The following is a 25,227-nucleotide window of genomic DNA, read 5'->3' as shown; positions in this document are numbered from 1 at the left end:
CTAAACACACCAGGCATCGTGAAAGGATCAGCAGAGCAAAACCTGGCCCTTGTTCATTAAGTCCAGTATTATTAACAGTTATTTGGTATTATTAGTATAAACATATTAGTAATTATTATAAAGTCAGCTTAAAATTAAACACGAGTAGGTCGCTAAAAATTTACCTTTTTTTTTATTTATTTTTTTTTTATTTAGTCTTTGCATTTAATGGAGGTTTTCTTCTCCATATCCATTTTTTTTATCCCCTAGTGGTCAATGCTGGCCTAAAATCTAAAAGTATACATTCTGGCCTCACATTTCACTGAAATAGGCAGTATTCACTGGTCCTGTTTGATCCCTTTAGCATGTCAGGCCTTCTCGTCTGGCCAGTATTTTTAAAGCAGCAGGTAGTCACAGGCAAGCTGTTAGAGAGTCAGCATTCTTTAGTCTCGGCTATTATTCACCCACAGATGGAGACCTTATGAACTTTGACAGAGGTCATTACTAAATTGCATATTTTATGAATTTGTATTTTAGTTGAACCCTATAGGGCTGTAGAGACATTATAGGGGAAGGCAAAGCAAAAAAAGACAGTTTAATATTTTACACTCCAATTTCAATTTCTTGTTACTAGTGTGTATTTATTTGTCCATTAAATAAACACACACACACACACACACACACACACACACACACACACACACACACACAATATATATTACATTTTGTTTTTAAAGCTTTACAGGAATCTAAAAAAATGTCAAGTAAATTTCTCAAATGAATATTAAGACTATTTGGAATGCCTTTTGTTTTAAGACAAATGTTATAGCTGCTTGCAAAATAGCAGGGATTTATTAGCAGACATTTTGGCAAGGGTCCAGCTTTTTCTAGACCAGTCTGATCTGCCTTTTATATGCCTGACTGTCTGGGCAGAGACAACAATAACAATAGCGTCTGACCATACTGGAGATGAGACATACCCTGGTGTGCCTTTACAAACATTTCAAAGCAAGATCTTTAATATTATTATTTTTTAACTGATGCCAAGCCTATGAAATTTTTTATTTCTCTTATTATTAAAATTAAACTTATCTACTCCTAAGAGAAGGAAAAAACCCTCAGTTGTTTTAAAGCTTCCCTTCTTCCCTTTATATGTGAATGAGCTGCATTCATCTAAAAGCAGCGCTGCATGTTCCTTCGAACACGTTTGTAGTAGCCAAGGAACTAGTTTGGGATGGCATTAAGCTACCTCTCTCTTCTGTTTGATTCAGGTTCTGCCAAGCTTATCAGTTTTCTCGGTGGAGTCACCCGCATGTGTCATCAAGGGTCAGTTCACAGTAGGAGGCTAGGCTGGGCTCGGAGAATCAAACCTATCTGTTTTCGCACCATCCACCTCGACTAACTTCAGAGCAGTGCTTATGTCCACACAGAAAGATGGAGGCCTCAGAAGATCACTTTCAACACCTCTGCTGTCCCTTTTCCTGTTAATTCTGGGATTCAGTATGTTATCTTTACAAAGGTGGGTGCATGGTCACTGAAAATACTGTGTCTAGTTGAGTAGGATAGTGCTCATAATGATAAGAGGATCTTTTTTTTCTAAATCGGAAGTTTAGCAGAATTGGAGAGGCCCATGATCAGCAGGAAATGAAGGGTAAGTGGGCTGATCTAATCATTGTAGTGAATACTATAAAAAAAAAAAAAACCTGGCATATTGCTATATATTGCTATATATAGTTTACCATATATTCTTCAATATTCACATGAGACAATAAAATATAGTGTTTTACATTAGGTGCTTGCTTCCTTTTCTTTTTTTTTTTTTTAACTGTAACATCCCATTAAGATTTTGTTCATATCAGATTCAATGATGAAAGCTACCATGCACAGTTCTGTATATATTAGCATATATATTCTTTCACAAAATATTCACATACCTTTTTTTCTAAACAGCTGCTTAAACACAGTAATTAAAATACTGCATTTATTATTTGTATTTCTTTTATTTAATGTGGTCACTATTTTATAACCATTACACGTTACCTATTAAAACATTGCCAACTAGTTTCAATTATGTATTAGGTTTGTGCACATCAATAAAACATTATTCCAATAAAGTAGTTCTAAAAACGTATTGGAATCTGAATGCTTAATGATGTCCTAATGGTTCCTGTTGGTGTCTAGTAGATACCCAAATGTGATCTGAAGGTATACTATTGGTCCTTTATGATATCTAGACATAAAGGTCAACAAGAGTCAACAAATTATCAGTAAAGACCTACAGGGACTATTACAGTTTCCAACCAACACTGCAGGTACAATTTAAAGACTTCTTTTTTTTGTTTTTTTGTTATATCTAGAAGCTTCTGTCAGGACAAATTCCTTGTGTATCTGAGCACACCTGGCAATAAATCAAATTCATAAGTATTCTGACTGCTTTTTTTTTTTTTTTTTTTTACAATCTCTGACTGTGCCTATTGCTCCATTTTAGTTATTTTTCTAATAACTTTTTGCTGTTTATTTAATCTAATGTATGCCTTATTTAGCTCTATGTTGCCTCATGTATTTCTTTGCTGGCTTAAAAGCTGTATGTGACAAAAGCCACAGTAGAAAATCTATAACTATAAAATCTATGAGCAAAGCACTTGCATGCTAATTAGCTATCTTGATACCTGAAAGCTGTAAAACAATCTCTATTTCTTTCTATCTCATGTACTTTTTTTAATGTCCTGTCACCTCAGTGTGATGAAACACTACATAGCTCTTGTTTTAAACATGGCATAGTTGTTTGCCTTTTGTTGTTTCTACTAGCTATCCCATAAATCTTAGATTTGGTGGATGAATCTTAGGTTTGCATGTCACCCTATACTTTCAAAGATGTCCAGTCTCAACCTACAACCACATAATTATTCCTTACAATGCAAGACTGCACCTGAGTCAGCAACACTATTCCAAATACTGTGCATAGAAATCTGACTTAAAGGTAATAATAAAATATAATTAAAGCATGTTCGTGAAATGCATTAAGCCTTTGCGGTTTTTTATTTTTTTAAGTCAAGCTCAAGCCAACATCCTTTTTTCCAGTCCATGACATTAATCATCATAGCGATATCAGCATTATACAGTGCTTAATAATACCTCCGTTAAATATTTAATAAATAATAATATTTTTCATCATGTAGACCTGTTATCAACATTAGCATAGTTTAATACGGCTAGTTCACCTAAACCCTAGCAGATAACAGGTAGAGCTGAGCCAGATGATAGTGAGAAACACCAGAAACGCCTCAAAATAGTAAGAGTAAACTTGACCCTGAAATCTATTGACCCTAAATCTATGAAAAATGTCCTTTGTAGGCCATGCATATGCTTTATTTGAATGATATTGATAGAATTATGTGTATTTAAAATGAGGCCAACATTTGTGATTAAAGCAGCAGCAGTGACGGAGACATTGGCGTTATAAAACTGCCAGCTTGTGAATAAAGAGTTAGGCTCTAGTCACAAAAACACCACAGTACAAATCTTGCCTGCAGTTCATGATCCAGTTTTTAGTTCCTCTGTAAGACAGTATGATCAGCTTTTTCAGATATCCTCAAGTGAGTTTTTTATTTGTTTGTTTGTTTGTTTTGTAGTAAGAAGGTAAGACTTCATAATAACAATTTATTTAGACTTAAATGTAAGTACATATAAGTACACATTAATTTAAAGAATATCTATCTATCTATCTATCTATCTATCTATCTATCTATCTATCTATCTATCTATCTATCTATCTATCTATCTATCTATCTATCTGTGTGTATGTGTGTATGTGTATATATATATATACACACACTATATTATTTATTTTTTCTGAGGCATACATATAACAGCTCTCCAATTTACAGACTGTGCAGATTAACTGTACAAAAAATATATTACAGGGTTAAGATTGTACATTAGACATAGTAACGTGTGAATTAAAATATACATTCCTGAGTAGTCCTAAGAAGCAAATTTTTATTACAGTAAAAAAATAAAAAAGAAAAGAATATAAGAATAATTCAAAAAAAGCTATACAGTTGTGTGAATGTTGCCATGTTTTTAGTGTGAGAAAATGAATGCATCCCAGCTACAGTAGGCAATTTCTATATAAACAGGCTGATGCAGTGTCAGGGATGATTTCTCTAATGAAGTGATAACTGATCGGTCAGTTTTTTAAAAGTCACTTTGAAGTTTTGTGTTGTGAAGGGCACAAAAATTTGACAGATATTTTTAGTACAGATACAATGGCGACATTCTATCTGCTATTAAAATGCACAAATGTTCTTATAGCCTATAATAAAATTATAGCCTTCTGTGATATCAATATTGTAACTAACAAATGATTTATGATACGTATTCTGAGCTGATTGTTTTTTCCGGTATATTTGCATATGTGTATGTGGGTGGATGTGTGGGTGGATTAGGTTGTAATTGGTGCTGCCAAATCATAAACAAACATTAGAACGTGGAGCGAATGTAAGAGGACAGAAGGTTTGAGACTACTTGGCCTCTCTTGTTTATATTGTTTAGCTAAGTTTTCCTGAAGCACAGTGGAGCTGTGCACTTAAGCTATGATTTGCAGTTTTAATAATTTACTCTGATTTGTTTGGACAGCAGTGGAGTTCCACAGAGCAGCAAAGGCACTAACAAGGGGATCTCTTGTGTTCTCTGCTACTCTCTCACTCTCACTCTCTCTAACAAATCTTCCAGAAGATCGAAAAAGAATGATGGTACAGTAAGAGGAATTGAGGAAGGTCAAGCCCTGCCACACTCTTTGTCTTCACCAGAATTCAGCATGACACATCTGCCATTAAAGCCCTTCTGTGCATGTGGCCAAATTAAATGTGTAGTGTCCTTCACCGTTACAGTTCATTGCAGCTAACATATATAACATGCCCTTATTTCTTATTGCCAGCTCCCAGGTGCTTCTGGTGGACGGTCTGTCATCTGGTACATTCGTTTCCTTTCATGCACTGGTTGCTTTTACCAGTTCCAATACTAATTTGAGTGGTTTATTCAAATATGATGCCTGATCAAGTTGGGTATGGGCAGTTAAGAGTACAATTTCTTTCAATGATCAATGCTATTATACATTAAGATCTTGTCTGTGTAAATAGGAAGGAAGTGTTTGTTATAGTGGAAAGTTTGGTGCCTAGCTGTGTTCCTTTTGATTCCTGTGGCGCGTTCAACACACTCCATCCCTGTGTTGGGTATTGTTCACCCACGCCACTCTTCAGGAACAGCAGCCTTTCGTGCTGGGAGGCTACAAAGTAGAATCAGTACAGTACAGGGTTTCTTTATCCTAACATTTATGTTATCCTTGTTCTCGAATTCATCATTTTGTTCTTCATCATTTTGTTCTGCTTATGCAAGATTAGACCACAGCGGTGTTCAATTTTCAATTGTGTTTGGTCAAAAGGTATTAATTAATTTTCTGTAACAGCATGACTACTGACAGAAGCGCTGGCTATATTTCAAATGACAGCTTTATATTAATTCCCCATCATAACTCATTTACAGGGACTTGTATGGTAGATGAGCTACAAAATCTATGGCCAATAATAAATGGATAAAAAAGATTCATTAGTATTTAACAAAAAGTGCTGGCAGTCAGTGGGGTGTAACAGTCAGTATGTTTTCTATTATGGGTGTCTGTCCATTTACTTGGCAACATGACTTACTTCTATGTACTAATAAAAAAAGAAAATATACGAAGAGAAGGATGTAACTTGCCTCACAGACAATTTGCAATATTAAGTGTAAACACATATGATTAAAAGGTATGCCCATTTTAATTATTGGGAAATCAAAGGGGTATCTAACAGAAATACAGACTCTTTGATATCTACTGTTATATAAAACCCTTACAACTTTATTGTAATCTATCACACAACTCTATGTATTATTATATTCCAATAATATTATGCCTCATCAAGTTTTACTCCTTACTTAATTCCGTTTTCTCCTGTAAGAAATTGTTTTTGGAGCCCTCAGACCTCTGGAATGACAGCTCTTATCAGCCGCCCTGCAGGAAGTCGAATGCATTTTAGTGATCATTATGTATATTCCCCCACCTTTGTTTAATTTAGTCCTCTTTCACTGCTACTGTGGGTCAGCAGTTGTCAGCTGGTAAGTCTATTGGTTTGGCCTGCCCGCTGCCGCACTACTCTCTGCTGTCCGCCTTCCAGTCACTTCCGGCCGGGACAGAGAGCTGCGTTAAGTGAACCGAAGCTGATGGCATGCCACACAGATGTTGGCCCCACTTCCCTCCTGAGTAAGTCTTCCAAATCTCCTTGAGGGAGCTTGGCACTGGGGCCAGCCTCCCCATGATAAAACTTCAGCAACTGAGAAGACTGTGTGGGTGGTCTGACCATCAGATTTGCCATGCTGGTGTGCAAGTAGGCTATAGCAAAATACACTGCCTCCTCATCCACTTCCTCTATCCCAATCCCATTAACTGTATCGATTATAATTAGGCCACCAGTTATCTGCTAAAATCTCTACTGTACACTCTGAGACCATGTCTTGTACATGCAGGACCCTTTGCCATGTTAGCAATGTGCTTAGGGGTGTGGTACAGCAAATCAGTGGCCTTTTGAGAAAAACAAACAAACATATTAGTGCAAGGCAGAGCAAGGTCTGAATTTCTGAGCCTATGATGTCCCAGCAGAGGCGTGAAATTAAAGGCTGTGTTTTGACACATGGGCTAATGATGGCTGACTCTGATTGATGAGGCAGATGATGTTGACAGGAATGATTCTTTGTGGCCAGCTCTGGGGTGAGTAGAGGTCATTTTTAGGTCCTTTGTAAGGAGTCACAGGTCAGAGAATAAAAACTTTCTCAACTTGTGATCATCCTGACAAAGCCATATGTGTTTGATTGCATCTCTAAAGATGAGACCCAGGCTACAATTACTTCCTCTCCTACTAGGCTGGCTCAGAGTTCCATGCTTCAATGATAACTATATTGTCTCGGATAAGCGAGTGTGTTATTCTGCTAAGTGACGTCCTCAAGGCATCCTAACATGTCAAATTAATTAGATGCTACAAATTTGTTTAAGCTCGGAAAATGAATTTAATACTTGAAAGCAAATGCAGGTGTGCTTATTAAAATCTCAGTGAATTAAGTAGTAGGTTTTGGTCATTGTGAAAACAATTACTTAAAGTTGTTATGCATTAAGGCATCAAAGCAAGCTATCTGATCCTAAAACATTGTGTATGTTTCTTGTGTCTGTCTCTGTACCAACTGCACTGTTTGTTTTTGATCTGTCACTGTTTCCTGTTGTGAAGGGTGGTGGCATGCACTCAGACCTCATCATAATGACATCGCCTCTAAAAAGCCTTGGTTCTACAACCCCCGGCCTCTTCCGCTTTGTGAATCCAGTGGCCAAGTATCAGTGGTCTTTCTCTCCCATACGCATGGACACCGCTGTCACAGTGAGCGTCCCCCAGGGTCAAATTTGCGACTGCGCTGTGACATCACTCTGTGCAGGTTAGTGGCTGAGCTTGTTTCCTGCAGGAAATGTGTCCGAGTGATTGATGAGAGCTGCATTGTTCGACCTGCGCCCAGATTTGTTTTACTTTCCTTTACTTTACGTCAGGGATGTGTCCCATAGCCGGCACGTGCCCCTTCACACCCAGGATAGGTCCAGCTGCAGATGGCAGCATGATTAGAGCTCGACGTCTGATCTGGGATCATCCTGGCACAAGGCGCACTGCCTGGCACAGGCTTTGTTTTCCTGCAGGTGGATTATGGGAGCTTCAGAGAGCCCTTGTCAGGTGGAATTGTGCCATGCAAGCTCTCACAGGAGCACTAAGGCCATGTTGATGCAGCAGCAGGCCATTGCCTCCAGCTCTTCCCATTCCTCTGCTTGTATTGGCAGGCTGGCTGATTTTCCACACTTTTTCCCCAGTGCAGACTAACTTTCATCTGCTCTGAAATAGGGTCGAAGGCCATAGCCTCTCCGCACCCTCGGCTCAGATCAGAGCATTCATCAGTGCAATGATTTACATTTGATAGCGAGGAGCCTCCCAAAACAGAGCTATTAAGCTAAATGGGTGTGCACGCTGAACAAATAACCTTACACTTTTATGTGTTTTCTTTTATATGAAGCCTGGTATTATATATACAGACATTTAACCATGTTTTTTCAATCTTTACCATTTATTTTGCTCATCTATATCTGGCATTAATGACTACAATTATTTCTCTGATTTCTTTGGGCGACAAGGAGTGTCAAAGATGTTATTATAACGGCTGTTAATAACGCTGAATATGATTTGCAAATTGATATAATGGTTTGTTTGAATAGATGACTCACTTACTCAACCATAGCCATGTACGAAGATCATCTCTGCTATGATTGCATCTTGTTAGATCTTTGTCCCTGAACCCCACAAGCCCACCCTCCCCCTCTTTCCCCCTATCTTCGTCCCTTTCTCCAATCCTTCTTTCCCTTTTTGGTGAAAGGGGTTCTAATTATTAAAGGAGCGGTTCAGTGGTGCCCATCAGAGCGTGGGGCTTCTGCTCCTCTCTTACTAGGTCTGGGTCAGATTGAACCAGGAGCCAGGGCTGCCCTTTGCGAGTTTGGAGATTTATTCTAATAAGTACTGCACTTTTGACAGGTTAAAAGTTGACCTCTGCCACCCGCCAGATAGCCCAGTGTCAGTGTCCTTGTGTTCTCTGTCCGCTTCTATCGACGAGGCAAGGAAATGTAAATTAAACACAGCATAAAAATAGATGATGGGTCATGTTCTTCTTGCTGTTTTCCTTCTTTTTCCCCCTCTTTTTTCCTCATCCTTTCTCTCCCTCATTCTTCCTCTGAAAGAGATGTTTGGTGTTTGATCCAGTCAAGCTCTTCCAGGGCCAGGAGACTGCTCTGAATTAATAGCATTGTTGAGTTACTGTTACTCAGTTTGCCTGCAATGCCTATGAAAGCCCCTGTACACTTCATCAGTATTATTGTAATGCTTTTGCTGTAGGTTATTTGGCAGCTGCTGCACCCCACTGGCAAACTCTATTCATGCTTCCCTCCCTTTCACTGCTGCCATCTCACAATTGATTTTCTCCTTCTCTCTACTAACACGGCCCATTCATTTCAGATAGCTCGATATGAAACATTTTAATTTCTCCTCCTCATACCTTCACTTTGATAACAATCAGCTTCTCCTGTTCTTCATCAACCCCCCCCCCCCAAAACTCTTCACATTTTCTTTTTAACCAGCCATAAGTATAAGATACAGATAAATCCCAGCTCAAATGTAGCACTCTGCATTTTCTTTTCACATCAAAATTCCACAGTAATCACCCCAAATATATACGTTTCACTTTTTTTAAAGCACTAGTATTATTCTGTATTTCTTTCGTTTTCTTCGTATGCCTCTTTTGATTCGAGGCTCAGACATACAATGTCAAGTGTTTAGGGGGTTGGAGGGCTGCTTCATGTGTTGTATGACGCTGTTTGTTCTGCATGTTAATAGATTTAAGTGGTACATCTTTCAAGTCATAACATCCCACAGATGCCACCGTATACACGAATGTTATTGGTTTAGTGGAGCAATCAGCCGTATCTTTACCGCATGGAGGAGAACACTCATTATGGGAAATATAGCTAATCCGATAGAACCTGACTATGAAGCACATCCATAATGTGTTACATTTCTAGCCAACAGCCTCTTTAGACATGTTCAGGTGCACACAGTATGAGAATGTCTTGTGAAAACTGAAGCATTTTTTTTCATAAACTGTGCAATTACTGTAATGTATTACAACTTATCTTGACATTTGTTTCTAACCTGTGCTCTTGTGTTTGTTTGCGTGTTTGTCCAGTTATATGTTGTTACACATACAAATCAGTCTTACTCCCCATATTAGATGTTTAGGGGTGTCTCATTGATTTTTGAATCAGAGTGTGCCTGTAATGTTCTTTGCTAAATGGTCAAGATCAATGACTGCTGTCTTTGACTATGCATTACAAGCTTCATGGGCCTCCTGTGTTTTAGACAAGGCTCTGCAGCAAAGAGGAATTGGGAACTTGGGAGGAAGACTGCAAAATGGAGCCTGTTTTAGGCAGTCACAATATGTGAAACAATTATTTAATATGAAAACAATTTTCAGTTCGGATAGGAAGTTGAATTTGTGTGGTTGTTAAAAATGTATACGGTTACTTGCAATGATAATTTAAAGCAAGCAGTAATAATAATTAAAACAAGCAATAATAATAATATATTAAAAAAATATAATAATAATAATAATATTAATAATAGTCCCGGTTCAAGTAGGGGTGTGGTGTGGTCTAACATGTGGTATCTGAAGAATTTCTGGTTAGTACTGTATGTCTCTGAGGCTCTGTCTGTTCCCGGCTGGCCAGGTTGATTAGCTCAGTGTGCAGATGTGAGCACTGTGTTTCTTTAGGAGGCCTCTCAATTAAACCTCTTGCACGCTGGGGGTGGGACAGAGCTTGGCAGCCATTGGCCAGGCCCTGATAAGACAGCTCTCCACCCTACTGATGCCATTACCATGGCTTCCATTAAAGCTCATTTTCCAGTCTGAGCTGGTGCTTGCCACAAACTCTGCCAATTCGAGCATCTTTGTTTTGCTATTGATTACATTTCAGCCAGCTTTCCTGTGGCCCCGCACTCCCTGCAGCTCTGGACTGGAAAATTCATTTTGGTATAGTGCAGGAGTGCATCAGTCTTTAAGTGCTGCGAACCTTCAACACACACTATTTTACCTCACCCCTGCAGGCTAACCTTTAACCCCAAAATTCCTTGTCAAAGTTCAGTGAGTTCCCACTGCCCACCTGGAGAGCCTGTGGTCTCTACCAGGTTTCTGTGCATACATCACACTGCAGAAAGGGTTACAGGTCTCAGGTACAGCAATGTAACGTTTGTAATGTGTCCACTCTGGTTCACTATTCGATGGTGTGGTAGCATAAGAAGGTCTTGTTTAAGTAACATCTGAAAAGTAGATCTGGTATGTGTTGCATCTTATCTTTTTTGCTTTTTACTTTTATTTAAAATACAAAGGTAAATAAAACCTCTCAGATCTCCTATCTTAGATGTGAGATTTGAGATGAGCGTTAAATCTACCAGAGAAATATAAAAAAGATGGAGGGAAAAAGGGGAAGAGAGCTGCCCAGCTCCCCTGATGGTCTCCAATGAATAGGATTCGGCACAGTCCGGCGTCAACGCGCTGGGCAATTCTCTGCCATTGAGTCTTTGTCTCTTCACAGCTCCCACAATAGGATGTCCCCTATTGGCCACTGGATAAATATTGCCTGGAGTGGGGCCAGAGGTGTGTAGCAGCTGTATCAGGCTTAAATGGAAATCAATGCTGAACTATAGAGATGAGGAGTGCGGATGTTGTTGGCTGTTCCCTGCCTGGAACGCAGGTGTTGATGTTAATGGCAAGTCCAGCACAATCTCACAATCTCCCGAAGGTCAGGACAGGGCATGTTTACCTCAAAGCAAGCTCTCCTGCTAGTGACTGAAGTCTTATGTGTGACTCCCTCTTTCCCTTTTCAACTTAGCTATGGTATAGGGTGTTTCTTTTGTGCTTCAGTGTATGAACAAACAACAAAAAGAACAGAACAGCACATCTGGGCCTCACTATACTACCTGATTACAGGAAGGAAAATGGTTTAGGATGTTCACTTGTAGACAGAAATGTGGATAAATTAGAATGAAATGGACAATGCAAATAATTAAAAAAAAGATTTTTTTTCTCCTAGTGTACAGTGGAACATGAACTTGAAATTTCCATTTAGAATATTTTAGTCTTACACTGGAATTAATCAAGATAACAAGCAAGCTCTATTTAGCCTTCCCTATTTTTAGGCTTCTTGCTATTAAGTAATTCTAGTGTGTTATCTCAAGGCTGAACTTTCACATCAGGAACGCTTTTCTATCCTGAAGATGCTGATGAATTTTATTTATTTATTTATTTATTTTATTTTATTGTTTTTGATTAATCTGATATGGAGGGGGAAAAAATCCACAGAACTGAGTTACTTCTCCCTTCACCGACCAAGCAGAACGAGTGCTGGTTAAGTAGGAGTGTAGAAGCAGACTGGAGCGGGGCCTGTGGATGTTAAAGGGGTTAATAGTGAATTCTGGTGAAATGCAGCATCAAGCTGTTTCCAGCTAGCGCTCTTCTAAAGATCTGATTCAGATTTTCACTGAACTGCTGCTTATACTACTTCTGTTCTCAGTCGCAGACAATCTCTGCATGGACTATATTAATGGCTATTATTAAGGGTTTGTAGTATTATTATTATTATTATTATTATTATTATTATTATTATTAATTTGCTCATGCACATAAAATATTTTTTCATCCAGTCTGTCATTAATAATACATGTTTCCTAACTTTATAATATCTTGTCCACAGCAAGTCTATATTTGATATTACATTAATGGCCTTGAGGAAGAAAAACACTTGCAGAATCTAATCACAGGCACTTTTTTTTTTTTTTTAAGGAAAACAGGGCAACATGTTTTACACTAAAATTATCTTGCATCCATTCTTCACAGCTCATAAAAGAAAATGTCTTGCAATGTATTTTCTTTGACACTTCAGATTTTGTTTTTATTTATTTTCATTTCATATTGTTCAAAGTTGCACATTTGATTCTCTGTCTTTCCCTCTTTCTTTTATGATGCTAATTTAATTCAGTCCAAGGGACGGCAGGCAGCAGCATCTTTTAATATTTCTTCAAGTTTCTTCGATAGAGACTTGTAAGACATCACATTTGCTCTCACCTTTCTTGTGGGATAGAGAGCAAGAAGAAAGATCAATGATTTGGTGAATCTGAAGTTTTATTAAAAGCACTTTTTCCCCCTTCTCTCTCTGTCCTGGTCGTTTTAAGTGGCCCATCTGTCTAAACATCGCTCTGCTTTTTTTCTGATCATTTCCTCAACTTATTCATGAACCACAGGAGTTCAGCTTTGTAGTCTCCATGTAGCTGCTTCAGTCTACCCCCACTGAATACTGCTATGTGCCTGCATAAAATATCTTTTTCACTCACCCTGCAAATTCTCTGAATTATGTTCACATGAATGGCCGATTTTCTGTTTTTCTCCCCTCTTCCTCTCTATCTCCCTTCCTCCCTCCCCCAATCTCTTTCTCTCTCATCCTCTCTGCGCTCCCCTTCATTGAGGATTTGTATGCACAAAGTCACTGCGGTGACTACAAAGCATGCCGCATTATTCTTGATCATTTTTCAGCCCCCCCACTGGGCAAGTTATGAAGAAGAATTCCTTAATGACGCATTGCCTATTAACAATGTCAACATGTCCCTCTATTTTTACTTTCAATTGCTCCAATAAATTGCCCAAAACACTTAAGTGTGTTTAATATGACTGGGTGTTTTAACAAGACATATTTAATATGACATGTAGCTAACAACACAGTTAGATGTTGGGTAATGTTTCCTCTGATGCCGTGGTTCCTAAAGTTTTTATGTTGTGTAAAAGGACTAAATAGATGGGTAATGTGGGAAAGGATCATTTAGCGATTCCAAACTAATTGTAATCTGCTTTGTCATTAAATTATTGTTTTTCTGTGGTTGTTTCCTGTTTCACCTTATTGAAAGCCTACACATGCTGTGGTACTTTTTATTCAATTAATTAATTGGAAAGCATACACACACACACAGACACACACACACACACACACACACTCGGACTCAGACATTCAGTTTTCTTGGCACTTCTGTTAAAGTATGACTCATTTGTGACTCTTCACTACATCGCTCGCCCCTGAGTGGGCAGCAGTGTGACTTGCCTCTCCTGTGAAGCCGTAGCAAGGACAATGTGTGATTCCCCCACCCCTTATTTCTTCAATTTAGCTCACATCCAGATAATGTATAATTCTCAAAATGGCACGCCCATAAGCTCTCCTGCCTGTTAGTGTGTGGACATATTGTTAAAAAAACAAAACAAATCTGTGCCATGAATATCACAGATGCTCAACTTTACAGTAAATGTACCACCACTCCATTCACCACCTGCAGAAGTGTTTGTCAGGCTGTGCAGCACAGCTCTAGAAAGAGGATGCCACATGGATATGTTCCAGCCAATCAAATTGCAGAAGCCGAGAGCATGATGGTGGATGGATCGTCACTAAACTTCTCAGTTCTCAGCATCCTGGCTGCCTCTCCTCCCCACCTTTTCATGGCATGTATGTACTGTTTTAACGTCCCGCCTACACTGGGCATGACCCATAGCCGTTACAGGGGTCTAAACCCACTGGCTGTCTGCCAAAGACAGTATTTTTACAGAGGCACCACATGGACAGCCTGAGGGAGATAGTGTGACGGTGTGGGTTTCACGAGGCTACCCTTGCGCCTGCCCATCTTAAACACCTCATCTGGCTGATTGCACACTAAGCTGACTGCGGATGAAGTCCCGAGCAGCCGGCATCACATGCTGCCTTCACAATAGCCTGGGCAGCTGCCAGCAAAGCCAATCTGTAAATGCTCTTTGGAATGTTTATTATAATAAAAATGTCCCAGTGCTGCAGTAAAATGAGTCTAAATATGAACTTTGAATATATACTTGGATACCAAATAGGTGAAGGGGTGTAACACAATGCCACGTTCTGTGACTAAATCTGTTAAGTGCATCATATCTTTGTTATTTATATACGTATATTTTTAAATGTTTTTCCTTCATTACTTGTATCTTATATTTTGTGTTCTTCTCTGCATTTTTTTTTATGAATTTAGTTGGTTATTTTTTCCAAGATAGAATAAAACTAGTTATTAAGTTAAAACACCACAACCCTGATGAATGAATGAAGAATGCATGCTCTTGCTAATTTGCTTAGGCTTTGGGTTTCCTATATCTGACCTTCCAAAAGTAAAAGTCTAAACTATCTGCTCATGTCATGTTTTGTTGCTTCCCACAGGATGTCCCGATACACAGCTTTAGCCTCAAACAGATGCCTTATAATCTTTTTTTGTCAAAATATCTGTTTAAAACATTTTATATATATAATGTACATACTGTAATTCAGTCATACTTGGGATTCATATGTGAAAATAATTGGATATTTCCTAAACAGTTAAATAAACATAACTCATGTGCTGGTAAGTGCAAATCAAAGAACTATCAATATTGTCTTGTGTTCCTGTATAGTCCCATTAAGTCATACAGTAGTGTATGAATGATGGATTTGTCCTGAACACAAGTCTGTTGTCAGAGTGCCAGCATTGTGTCTGCTAGAAGCAGGGTAGAGTTAAGGAAGACGAGGCTGCCCTGCTGTCTCCCCCGGGCCGAGGTTGAGAAGCTGGAGCTATTCCAGTCAGCAGTCATTGTCATGATCTAGCCACTGCTCCGGAAGCACATGCAGAAGGAGATTCCTACTGTAGATTTTTTCAGAGGTGTGAAGAAATATTCTGACTAGAGGTTTATTTTTAACAAAATGGATTTCGGCAGTAGTCAGATTAAACTTATAATTGTGTTGCCGTGTATCTGAATGTATTCGCTATGCCTCCGTTGACATAGACTTATCCCAAAACTAGCAAAAGATGTATGTGTTGATGTGTGGAATAGAGCTTTACATTGTTAGAGTCTTAACTGACTCTTCATTTACATCTTATTTTAAACAGTAAGACAGTACAGTTAATATGGAAGCTTTGTCTGAAACAGTGGACCATGTTACACTTGACTGGTTTGCCCTTTAAAATCTTTGGTAGTCTTGGAAGCATTGTTGTAGTTTATTGTGTCATGAGTAATCCTAGTTGACTTCAAACGGTTTGCCCCGGACGAACTACTTTGCTGGGAAAACCAGTGAAACTTGAAATTAAACAAATCATGTTTAGGGTCATGAAATGTGAATCAAAAGTCTTTTCTTTCTTCTTTCTTCTTTTTTTCTACTGCCATGATTGTCTTTGTCTTTGCTTAACTCTAAATTTGCCTATGACCTACTTTAGGTCACATGCAGTTATTACAGATTTGAAGGAACTTGATCCTAAGCAGAGCCTCCCAGAAGCTGGTGAAATATCTGCAGACAAATGGCTGCTGGTTCCTAATGTGCTTGCTCCAAGCATGTGGGAACAGCTGAGGTGCGGAGGGAGCAGTAATGGATCGTGTTTGTGTTTCTTAATCAAGCAAAGCAATATCTCAGAATTAAGGACAAACGAAGGGTACATCTTCACTGGAAGCTAAGCAAATTTTGGCGATATTATAACGAGAGGAAGGTTCAGGGTGGGTGCATTGAGGGGAAAAAGAATTCTGTTCCTACTCCTTTTTGTGTTTGTGTGTGTCCTGAATGAGAGTGTTAATTGGCTGGTGCTATGATGCCATGAGCATGCTATACATGGCCTGTTAGTGACTCAGTGGTGAGGAGGCCAGGGAGAGATGGCGGATAATGCAGGCATTGTTTCACCAAGTCGCCACTGCTCGGCAGGTGGTGGGAATAGTCAGTCGGCCTGGAGGATGGGGGGCAGTGACCGTGGCTGTCTCCTACTTCGCATCAACCTCCAGTCCATTGCCTGGCTTCATCAGCCCCCTGTGCTCCCTGCACATCCATCCATCCTTGATCCCTTGTTTCCTGACACATTCCTCCCATTCATATTCAATCCCTCACTCCCTTGAGTCACCACCACGCTCCCTCACACAGTCATACTTGTACCATCAAGTCTGCAAACCTGACTAGGTACACACATTTATCCATGTGAGAATGGCTACGGTACACCAAAACAAGTTGTTTTGGTTTGTCAGCTGTCAACAGCCCCCTGAAATGGTGTTTTATCAATGACTGCCAGCTATGTCACATTAACAACAGTAAGTGTAGCTTGGCAGGGGTGGTGCAATCCCACCAGCAGAGAAGACTAGCATGTAAAAACATTATGCACTCAGAGGCATCTGCTTACAGCCTCAAATTCTTTTACACTAGCTTAGACTGAGTGCAGATTTCATGCAAAACAGTTAATGAGAAATCATGATGCAACAGAGATTAATAGCTAAAATACATAATGGGGAATGAAGCTTTGCTTTAGGTTCAGTTTGTTCACACCTGTGTTTGTGCAGCTGCATGGCCTAGGGACCACCTTGTGTACTGCAGTGTGCAGTCAGTACCATCAGTGTGTGATACCAAGCACTTTATTGTCCATATTACAATACAAGAAAATGGCTCTACATCACACACTCGCCCTCTTTATGATGTTTAGTGTTTAAACATCCCATACTAGAGCAAGCCTTTGTCATTTCTCTTGGCCTGGATTTACACCCGTAAATGTTCTACTGCAACAAGCTGAGTCTGATGTGGCAAAGTGTCTAAATAATGTTCCAGATTGAGAAAACTTTGTCATGGACTAGTATCAGACAGAAATTTAGATAGAGATAATATTTTTTATATTTATTGCTCTTTCTTGCTCTTTTTTTTGCTCTTTCTTCTAAATCACACACACACACAAACACACACACACACACACACACACACACATATATATACATATATATATATATAGAGAGAGAGAGAGAGAGAGAGAGAGAGAGAGAGAGAGAGAGAGAGATAGATAGATAGATAGATAGATAGATTGTACAGGTACACAGCAACGAAATGCAGTTTGGCATCTACCAGAAGTGCAAAATGTAGCAGTCGTGCAAAAGTGCAGATAAATATCTAGCATATTTACAGTGCGGATAACTATCTGGCATATATATATATATATATATATATATATATATATATATATATATATATATATATATATATATATATAACATGAATAGAATCATGCAGCTATGGGCCAACAGCTTTGGGTAAAGTTCACATCAACCATCAGAATGGTTGGGGAATGTTGTAAAACAAATTTCCTTGGTTATTTTAATCTTAGGATCATTGTTGGTGTCCTTTACAGTTTACTCAGAATGGTGCAACAAAGAAAAGCATCCACTGATTGTCAGTTTTTTCTGGACTGGAACACCTTGTTGATCAGGAAAGTTACAAGGAACAGGCTTTATGGTTTGAACTGACAGAAGTGCTAGAGTAACTCCAATATTCACTCTGTATAATTATGAGAAGCATAAAAGATAATATCAAATTGCACAATACTTTAATCCTTGAGAATAATGGACTACAATAGCAGAAGCCTGTGTCAAGTTCCATTTCTGTCAGCTAAGAATATAAAGCTAAGGCTGTAGTGGCTCACCAAACCTGGACTACAGAAGACAGGAAAAATATAATCTGGTCTAATGAATATCAATTTCTGCTGAAGCACATAGATGGTAGGGTCTTGAAACCATGAAACCAACCTGGCTTCTATAAACAGTCAAGTCTGATGGAGCTGGTGTAATGATGTTGGGAATGTCTGTCTGTTACAAACCAATACAAAACAATTATCACTTGAATCACATTTGAGTATTGTTGTTGAGCATGACCTTCATGGCCACAACCTACCCAACTTCTAATGGCTACTTTCAGGACACATAACAAAAGTCACCTTATAATGGTTTCATTAACACGACAATAAATTCAGTGCTCTACTGTGTTTTTGGTTTCCAGTCACTGGATCTGAATCTGATATATATATATATATATATATATATATATATATATATATATATATATATATATATATATATATATATACCGTATATTTATATATATACAGTGGTACCCCGCTTATCGACCTTAATCCGTTCCTTAAAACAGGTCGAAATGTGAAAAGGTCGAAGAGCGAATGTACACGCAATATACAATATACTCGCACTAAATTGTTACATTGACCGCTAAATAACACTTTATTGTTCACAAAACGAAGTTTAATTTACGCTAGATGCTCTCTCCACAAAGGCTGAGGCGAGACTGGGAAGATCCTTTCCCTCGCTCCACGTGGGTCGGGGTAAAAAAAGGTCGATAAGCGGGCATTTGGTCGTTCAGCGGGCGCAAATTTCGAAAAACTGTTCGATATATATATTTATATATATATGTGTGTGTTCTTCTAAAAAATCAGCAAGAATTGCATAATGGAATTATGTCAACATTCTCCAAAATTCATGCCACAGTATTAGGAAGAGCAAATAGCGGTCCTAATTTGTATTAGTATAGCGTTAATACTGGTATATTATGCAATATTTTATTTTTATCATAAAGATAATACAGGGTGAGGGTCATCTGTAGAGAAGATTTTGAACTTTATTTAAACTGTCCTATGCTTATTCTTCCTTTTTCCCACCTCTATTAATGATGAATGTTAGTGCTGTGCCATTTTCCACATGAGTGAGGTTGTCAAACATTCAGTTCAAATTAGCACAGAGAGGAATGCCTCATCAGAGCATGCCTCTCTCTGACCTGTCTCTGTGTCATTGGCTTGTCAGTATTCTGGACCATAGCTATGTAGGTTTCTGCCAGGGCTCTGGGTACCTGGCTAATAGCACGTCTGTCAGCTGCCATCTGAACAAAAGTTCATTACAAAGTCACTGTGGATAGTGGATTTAGTTGTATTTTGCTATTCTTTTTGGTGTTGCTGTTATCATTACAAGCCAAGGTTGATTTCGGCAAGGAGGTGTGTGAAGTTGCAGGCAGAACAGCAGGAAAATGCAAACAGAGAGGGGTCTAATCCCCCCCGAGAAGCTCTCCACACCCACCCCTTTGATCTGCTTCCAGTCGAATCTGCTCCATAACCCTGCCCCCCACCCCGACACTGCCTATAATAATGCCAAACACCATCATTTCTACAATTTTTTTTGCACAGTTAAAAACAATAGCCTCTATCTAATGAAGTCCAACTTCTGACACCTACACCTAAACTTTGTTCACCTCACCGCATTTGATGAACGTGACATTTCTGTGAATATGAACAGTTGGCAATTCAAGTTTACCCAGAGTTTTGCTTAAATTTTCTTTCTAACCTTTAATCTGAGGGGTTATATTTGAGACTGCAAAGTGAATTTAATATGAAGTACTGGATCTCAGGAATGTAAAAACACAGATTTTATAGTTGCATTATTTGCTTTCTAATATTATGAATTAAAGCTGCATTTAGTTTGTATAGTTTACCTTTTTGCAATCCAATTACATTTACATTTACATTTGCGGCATTTAGCAGACGCCCTTGTCCAGAGCGACTTACAAAGTGATTTGAGTCAATTATATTTCTGAATAATAGGAATGTAATGTCCAAATATAATTTCTGATTTCCGAATAAAAGATGGATTTTGAAGGGAAAAAAAGTTAAGGGTACCACTACACCAGCAAGGAAAGGTTGAAAAAAAAGGTAATTTTTTTGGAATCCTATCGAATCAAACAAACTCTTGGGGGGCCCTTTTGAAAAGTGTATGTGAATATCAACACAAATCTTCAAGATACATAAATAATTAAGTTAAGTTAGGATTGTTTCATTATTTGGTAGGAAGTTGTAAAACTTTTTGAATTACACGCTTTGAAATCTAGAAGGTTGGTTAAGGTAAGCAATATTTAACTTTATTTTTAGTCTACAATGTATTTTTCAAAATGATTACTATAACAATAACAATTATTATAAGTAATGTGTCTTTCTTTTTCTTAAAATTACAGTCATTACATCCACTGGTTTGCTATCTGTGGGTCTCAATGCTTTAACTCAATGCTTCTCTGTGTGGACTTTGTATTTACTGGCTTGAGTGAACAGTGTCCAATGGCCATGATGTTTGGACACATGCACCCTGTGTCTTTGCACACCCTCAGTTGCATAAGCTGCCCCACAGGAAGCACTGTCCACATGCTGCCCCACACATGGTCTCAATCATGGGATCATATGGCCCTGATGATGGTTTGTTGCAACAGAATTCATTCTCCGCTCACCCATAACCAGAGATGCCAAGACTTCAAACGGTATGGTCTCTAAAGGTTTCGTAAAGTTCACAAGTTTTACTGTTGTTTTGAAGTCGAAGCTCCTCTTTGTCTGAGTGCAGGCTTGTATTTACACAACTGGCTTAGTGTGGAACACAGTTTCCCCAACCACTAGGCCTCAACCGTAAATAATGCTAACCACTTTTAGGCCAAGATGTCTTATACAGAGAACGTTCTCAAGCTCTGGACCAAATATTCATTATTGGCAGACATTGCATTCTTTCTCATTTTTTGAAGGTGAAGAAAGTGATACTCAGTTTCAATCACTGTTAGAAAGAGTTCTAGGGGCAAGTCCTATTGGACTGGGGATGCAATGAAGCTCAGTGACTCTGTCAAAAGACAGCTTGGGTTATTAATTAAGCAGCTAAACTTATGATTAACACTTCAAGCAAAAGATGAATGACCTCTAGTCTTGTTTCTGACTCTCAAACATTTAAGCAGAATGAAAAGTGGAGATCAAGATGCAACAAAATGTATTTAGATGCTAAAAGCTGCTCAAAGCAATTCATGGACAGGTTATTTGAATAATATGTAAACTCAATCATGCAATTATACCATTAGTCAATCATGTGTTAACAGCAAAATGCAGAAAACACAAGTCAAGATCTTGTTCACATCAAATAGTAAAACAGAGGGGAAAATGTGATTTCAGTAACTGAATGTCGCATGGTTTTCATGCCATGTGGGCTGGTTTGAAATAATTCAAAAACTGCTTACAGTCCAAAATGTCCTGGGATTTCAAATGATTTGAATTGCAGTACAATGGGCTGAAACACTCACTAGAGAGAGGTCTGAGAAAGTTTCCAGTCTGGTTCGAGCTGACAAAAAAGGTAACTCAATTGCTCATGGTAAATAAAAAACATCTTAGAATGCACAACACATTAAACCTTAAAGGTAGGGGCTACATCAGCAGAAGATCCTGTTAATCAAAACAAGAATGCACCTTTTGCATTACACTGCTGCCACATGATTGGCTGATTGGATAATTACATGTATGATGAGGGGTACTGGTGTCCTTGTTAAAAGAGCAGGTACATTTATATTTTGTACATTAAAATTTCCCCCATTTGTATCATTTACTGTGTTTTACACATGTCCTATGAGCAAATAGGTGTGAAAAGTATTTTTAAACCATCCTGAAGATGTGTGGCTTTCCAAGTTTGCTTTGTAGAGTTCGAAAGTTATATTTATATATAGAAGGAGATACAGGAACTTGCGCACCAGAACCAGCAGGTTCAGGGACAGCTTTTTTCCATCCACCATCACACTACTGAACTCCACACTACACCGCTAGATCACTTCAAAACAAACACAAAACAAAACACTGTATATAACCTCTGTACTTGCCTCTGTATATAACCTCTGTATACATGCACATATTACATAGTATATATTTTTTACTCCTCATTACATCTGCACTATTTTTTTTATTTTTTTTCTATATAACATTTCACATTCATGTATGTGTATATAACGTGTGTGTGTATGTATATATATATATATATATATATATATATATATATATATATATATATATATATATAGTAGATTGTTTAATCAGCTTGCACATTTCTTAAATGCCATAATCTTGTAACCTTTCACTTTTGCACATTCCTCTTCAATCTATCTATCTATCTATCTATCTATCTATCTATCTATCTATCTATCTATCTATCTATCTGTCTGTCTGTCTGTCTGTCTGTCTGTCTGTCTGTCTGTCTGTCTGTCTGTCTGTCTGTCTATCTATCTATCTATCTATCTATCTATCTATCTATCTATCTATCTATCTATCTATCTATCTATCTATCTATCTATCTATCTATCTATCTATCTATCTATCTTATCTATCTTATCTATATTAAGTTTGTAATCTAGCGTACCAGTGTAGATTTATTCATTGCTAGAGACTCAAAGCACTTTTGTACGTCACTCTGGAAAAGGGCGTCTGCTAAATGCCGCAAATGTAAATGAAAACATCATTTATTTAATTTGTGAGAAAACACTTGGACTATACACTGACTGTCTAAAATTGATTTGGAAACCAGCCTGCCCATTTTCACACTTTCCTCTCAAATACCATACATTGGAGTGTGTTTTTTTTTTTTTTTTTTGCATGACTTTTAGCTGTTGGCCGCCTTTGAATTCCATTGTGTCGTATTTCTTTGCCCTGTTCTCACTCCAGCTCTCTTAGGGCTTGCAACTAATTCATTGGCCACTTGAGACTCTTGAGCTGCTAAGGCCATTTTAAGTTGCTTACTGTGTCTCCATAGAGCCAGCATTTACACTCAGTGTGTCACTGCACTCTGGTTTCAACAGTTGCCTATTAAACATACACACACTTCACACTAAAGGAGCTAATGTGATTTAACTCCGTGACTTGATGACTAGTGAATTTAAGTGGAAGTGGTGAAGTGAAAAATCTGGGTTTGTGTGTGTAGCTACTTTTTATTTGACATGCTGGAAAGACGCAGGCAGTGAGAGCTAAAAGGCTGTACAGGGGTCAGACCACCATCTTGACTACCCTAGGAGAAGGAAAACTGCACAGTGGCACCTGCTATATTTTCTTGGTGCTACCTTTATGTAACGTAACCCGTGCCAACCATTGGCAGAATATACATTAGCAGTGAGCCATGCCTATAGGCCATGCAAACACATTTGTACAAGTTTTTGTCGATTAACTAATTCAGAAGTGAGCTTCATTATCCCACCCTCCTTAATTAAGATCACAATGCAAATTCCTTCATTAATAGTGACACGGACAATTTCTCTCCAGCTCCACGGGGACACGATTATATGCAGGCCCCGTTGAGCAGGTTGTGAAGTGTCATCGCATATTCAAATGCCGTACTTGTTTAATTGCAGTAAATGTAGCATGTCCGGATAGGTAGAGGAGTTTTGAGGACTGGGGCTGGCACCCCTCCGCTCCCCCAGGCAGCTGTGTGCGGGGTCCTGGCTGCTCCCTGGGGGCCTCTGAAGGACTGTGTTGTTGGACTCTTGTCTTTTATGGCAGCAGCCATAAACATGACAGGTTGTTTGGGCACCATCTGTTTAAAATGGCTGCCGCATGGTAACAGGGAGATGAACTTGAGAGCTGCTTTGTGTCTGTCTGCACGCTAACAGTCTTGTCTTTGCATCTCCGCAGGTGGATATTTGACGGGAGAGGCACAAATGTGTCCAGCCAATGGAACCTGGCGTCTGCTTGCATGCCCATCAACACTGTGGACTCCTACACACAAAACCAATTTTCAAACATGTAACATAGAAAACTACGCAGTTCTATTTATGACAGATCCACATGATCTGCAGAGACATGTGGTTGTCGGTTTCCTTCTGAGTAAATCACTCTCAATGAAGATTCTCAGATTTGAAATTAATCATTTGATTGTGAGGAAAATGCATTTCAGACCATCCTGTGCAAATATTTTTGCTTTAATCAATCATACATTTATGCAGTGCTTTTTTTTTTAGGTATCTTCTTATCTTTACCTTCTCCAGCATTTGCCACTCCAATCAGACTGTCTATTAATATAATCAGAATTTTCTTCCCTTATCAAGCTGTTATCCAGCAAATGGACGCTTCACTGACCATTAGCCAACCTCCTGGTGTTTGCATTTTTAGCTCTCGACTGCTCAGTAATATACCACTTATTTAACCATGAGCCTAAACCAGATCTCCATGGTTGCATATTTAAAAGATATAGCTTATGGATCCTTGGCCATATTCAGAGTTGAGTTATGCACATCAGTATGCAGACCTCATGGAACTGCAGACCTGCATGAAATTCAGACAGTTGTGTGTGAGTTGCTTGTGTGAGGCAGAGTTTGCCAAAAGCAGGAGTTATGTTATGCATAACTGTGCAGGAGTCACGGTTATGCATGATTCTGACCTTGAAGACCATTTTTCTTTTGTGATGTCACTGTTTGACAGTTTGATGTACAGTAAACAAAATATTTATGCATTGGGCTATAAATATATTAAAAACTATGGACTTCTTTCAAGGCCAAAATCAAATACACAAATTTGACATGCACTTAACTGATTGTATCATTCCTGTAAAGTTCCTTTTCTCCTTTTCAACACTTTTGCTAGATCAGAGGATAGTTTAATGCTCTGTCCAAGTTTCATTCAAACTGTGGCCATTCATTAATTAACAAAAGGTTGGCATCGGCAACTCAAAATAGTAAATCAAAGTAAATAATTATACCCCAAATCATGCATACATTGTTTTATTTTTATTTTATTGTTTTACCTCAATTTAATATCTTGTCGCTAAATCAAGTTGTCAGAAATTTGAAGAAATAAATATTTTTTGTTCACAGATATTAGTTGCAACCATAAAGAGTAGCTGTTACAATTATTAACCTGTCCCCCACCTTGGCTT

The 25,227-nt window shown here is 38.5% G+C and overlaps 1 protein-coding gene across 13 annotated transcripts in view; it reads left to right on the top strand.

The window, feature by feature from the left end:
* Nucleotides 1–24,830, top strand: part of LOC124380928 — a 46,050-nt gene extending 21,220 nt beyond the window's left edge. For 3 of the 13 annotated variants that reach the window (XM_046842251.1, XM_046842269.1, XM_046842286.1), the window contains exons 2-7: nucleotides 1,251–1,305; nucleotides 1,410–1,498; nucleotides 1,593–1,630; nucleotides 2,214–2,291; nucleotides 7,293–7,494; nucleotides 23,988–24,830. In XM_046842251.1, coding sequence (XP_046698207.1) covers nucleotides 1,251–1,305; nucleotides 1,410–1,498; nucleotides 1,593–1,630; nucleotides 2,214–2,291; nucleotides 7,293–7,494; nucleotides 23,988–24,102 — 577 coding nt within the window. In that variant the 3' untranslated portion in view covers nucleotides 24,103–24,830. Of the gene's footprint in view, nucleotides 1–1,250; nucleotides 1,499–1,587; nucleotides 1,631–2,213; nucleotides 2,292–7,292; nucleotides 7,495–23,987 lie in introns of all 13 variants that reach the window. The other 10 variants (XM_046842278.1, XM_046842259.1, XM_046842295.1 and 7 more) reach the window with 10 other exon arrangements.
* Nucleotides 24,831–25,227: the final 397 nt, after the last annotated feature.

The sequence above is a fragment of the Silurus meridionalis genome, chromosome 3 (assembly GCF_014805685.1).
Source record: "Silurus meridionalis isolate SWU-2019-XX chromosome 3, ASM1480568v1, whole genome shotgun sequence".
NCBI classification, from domain to species: Eukaryota; Metazoa; Chordata; class Actinopteri; order Siluriformes; family Siluridae; genus Silurus; species Silurus meridionalis.
The sequence above is the reverse complement of the archived record's forward strand: the minus strand, read 5'-3'. Positions and strand labels throughout refer to the sequence as shown.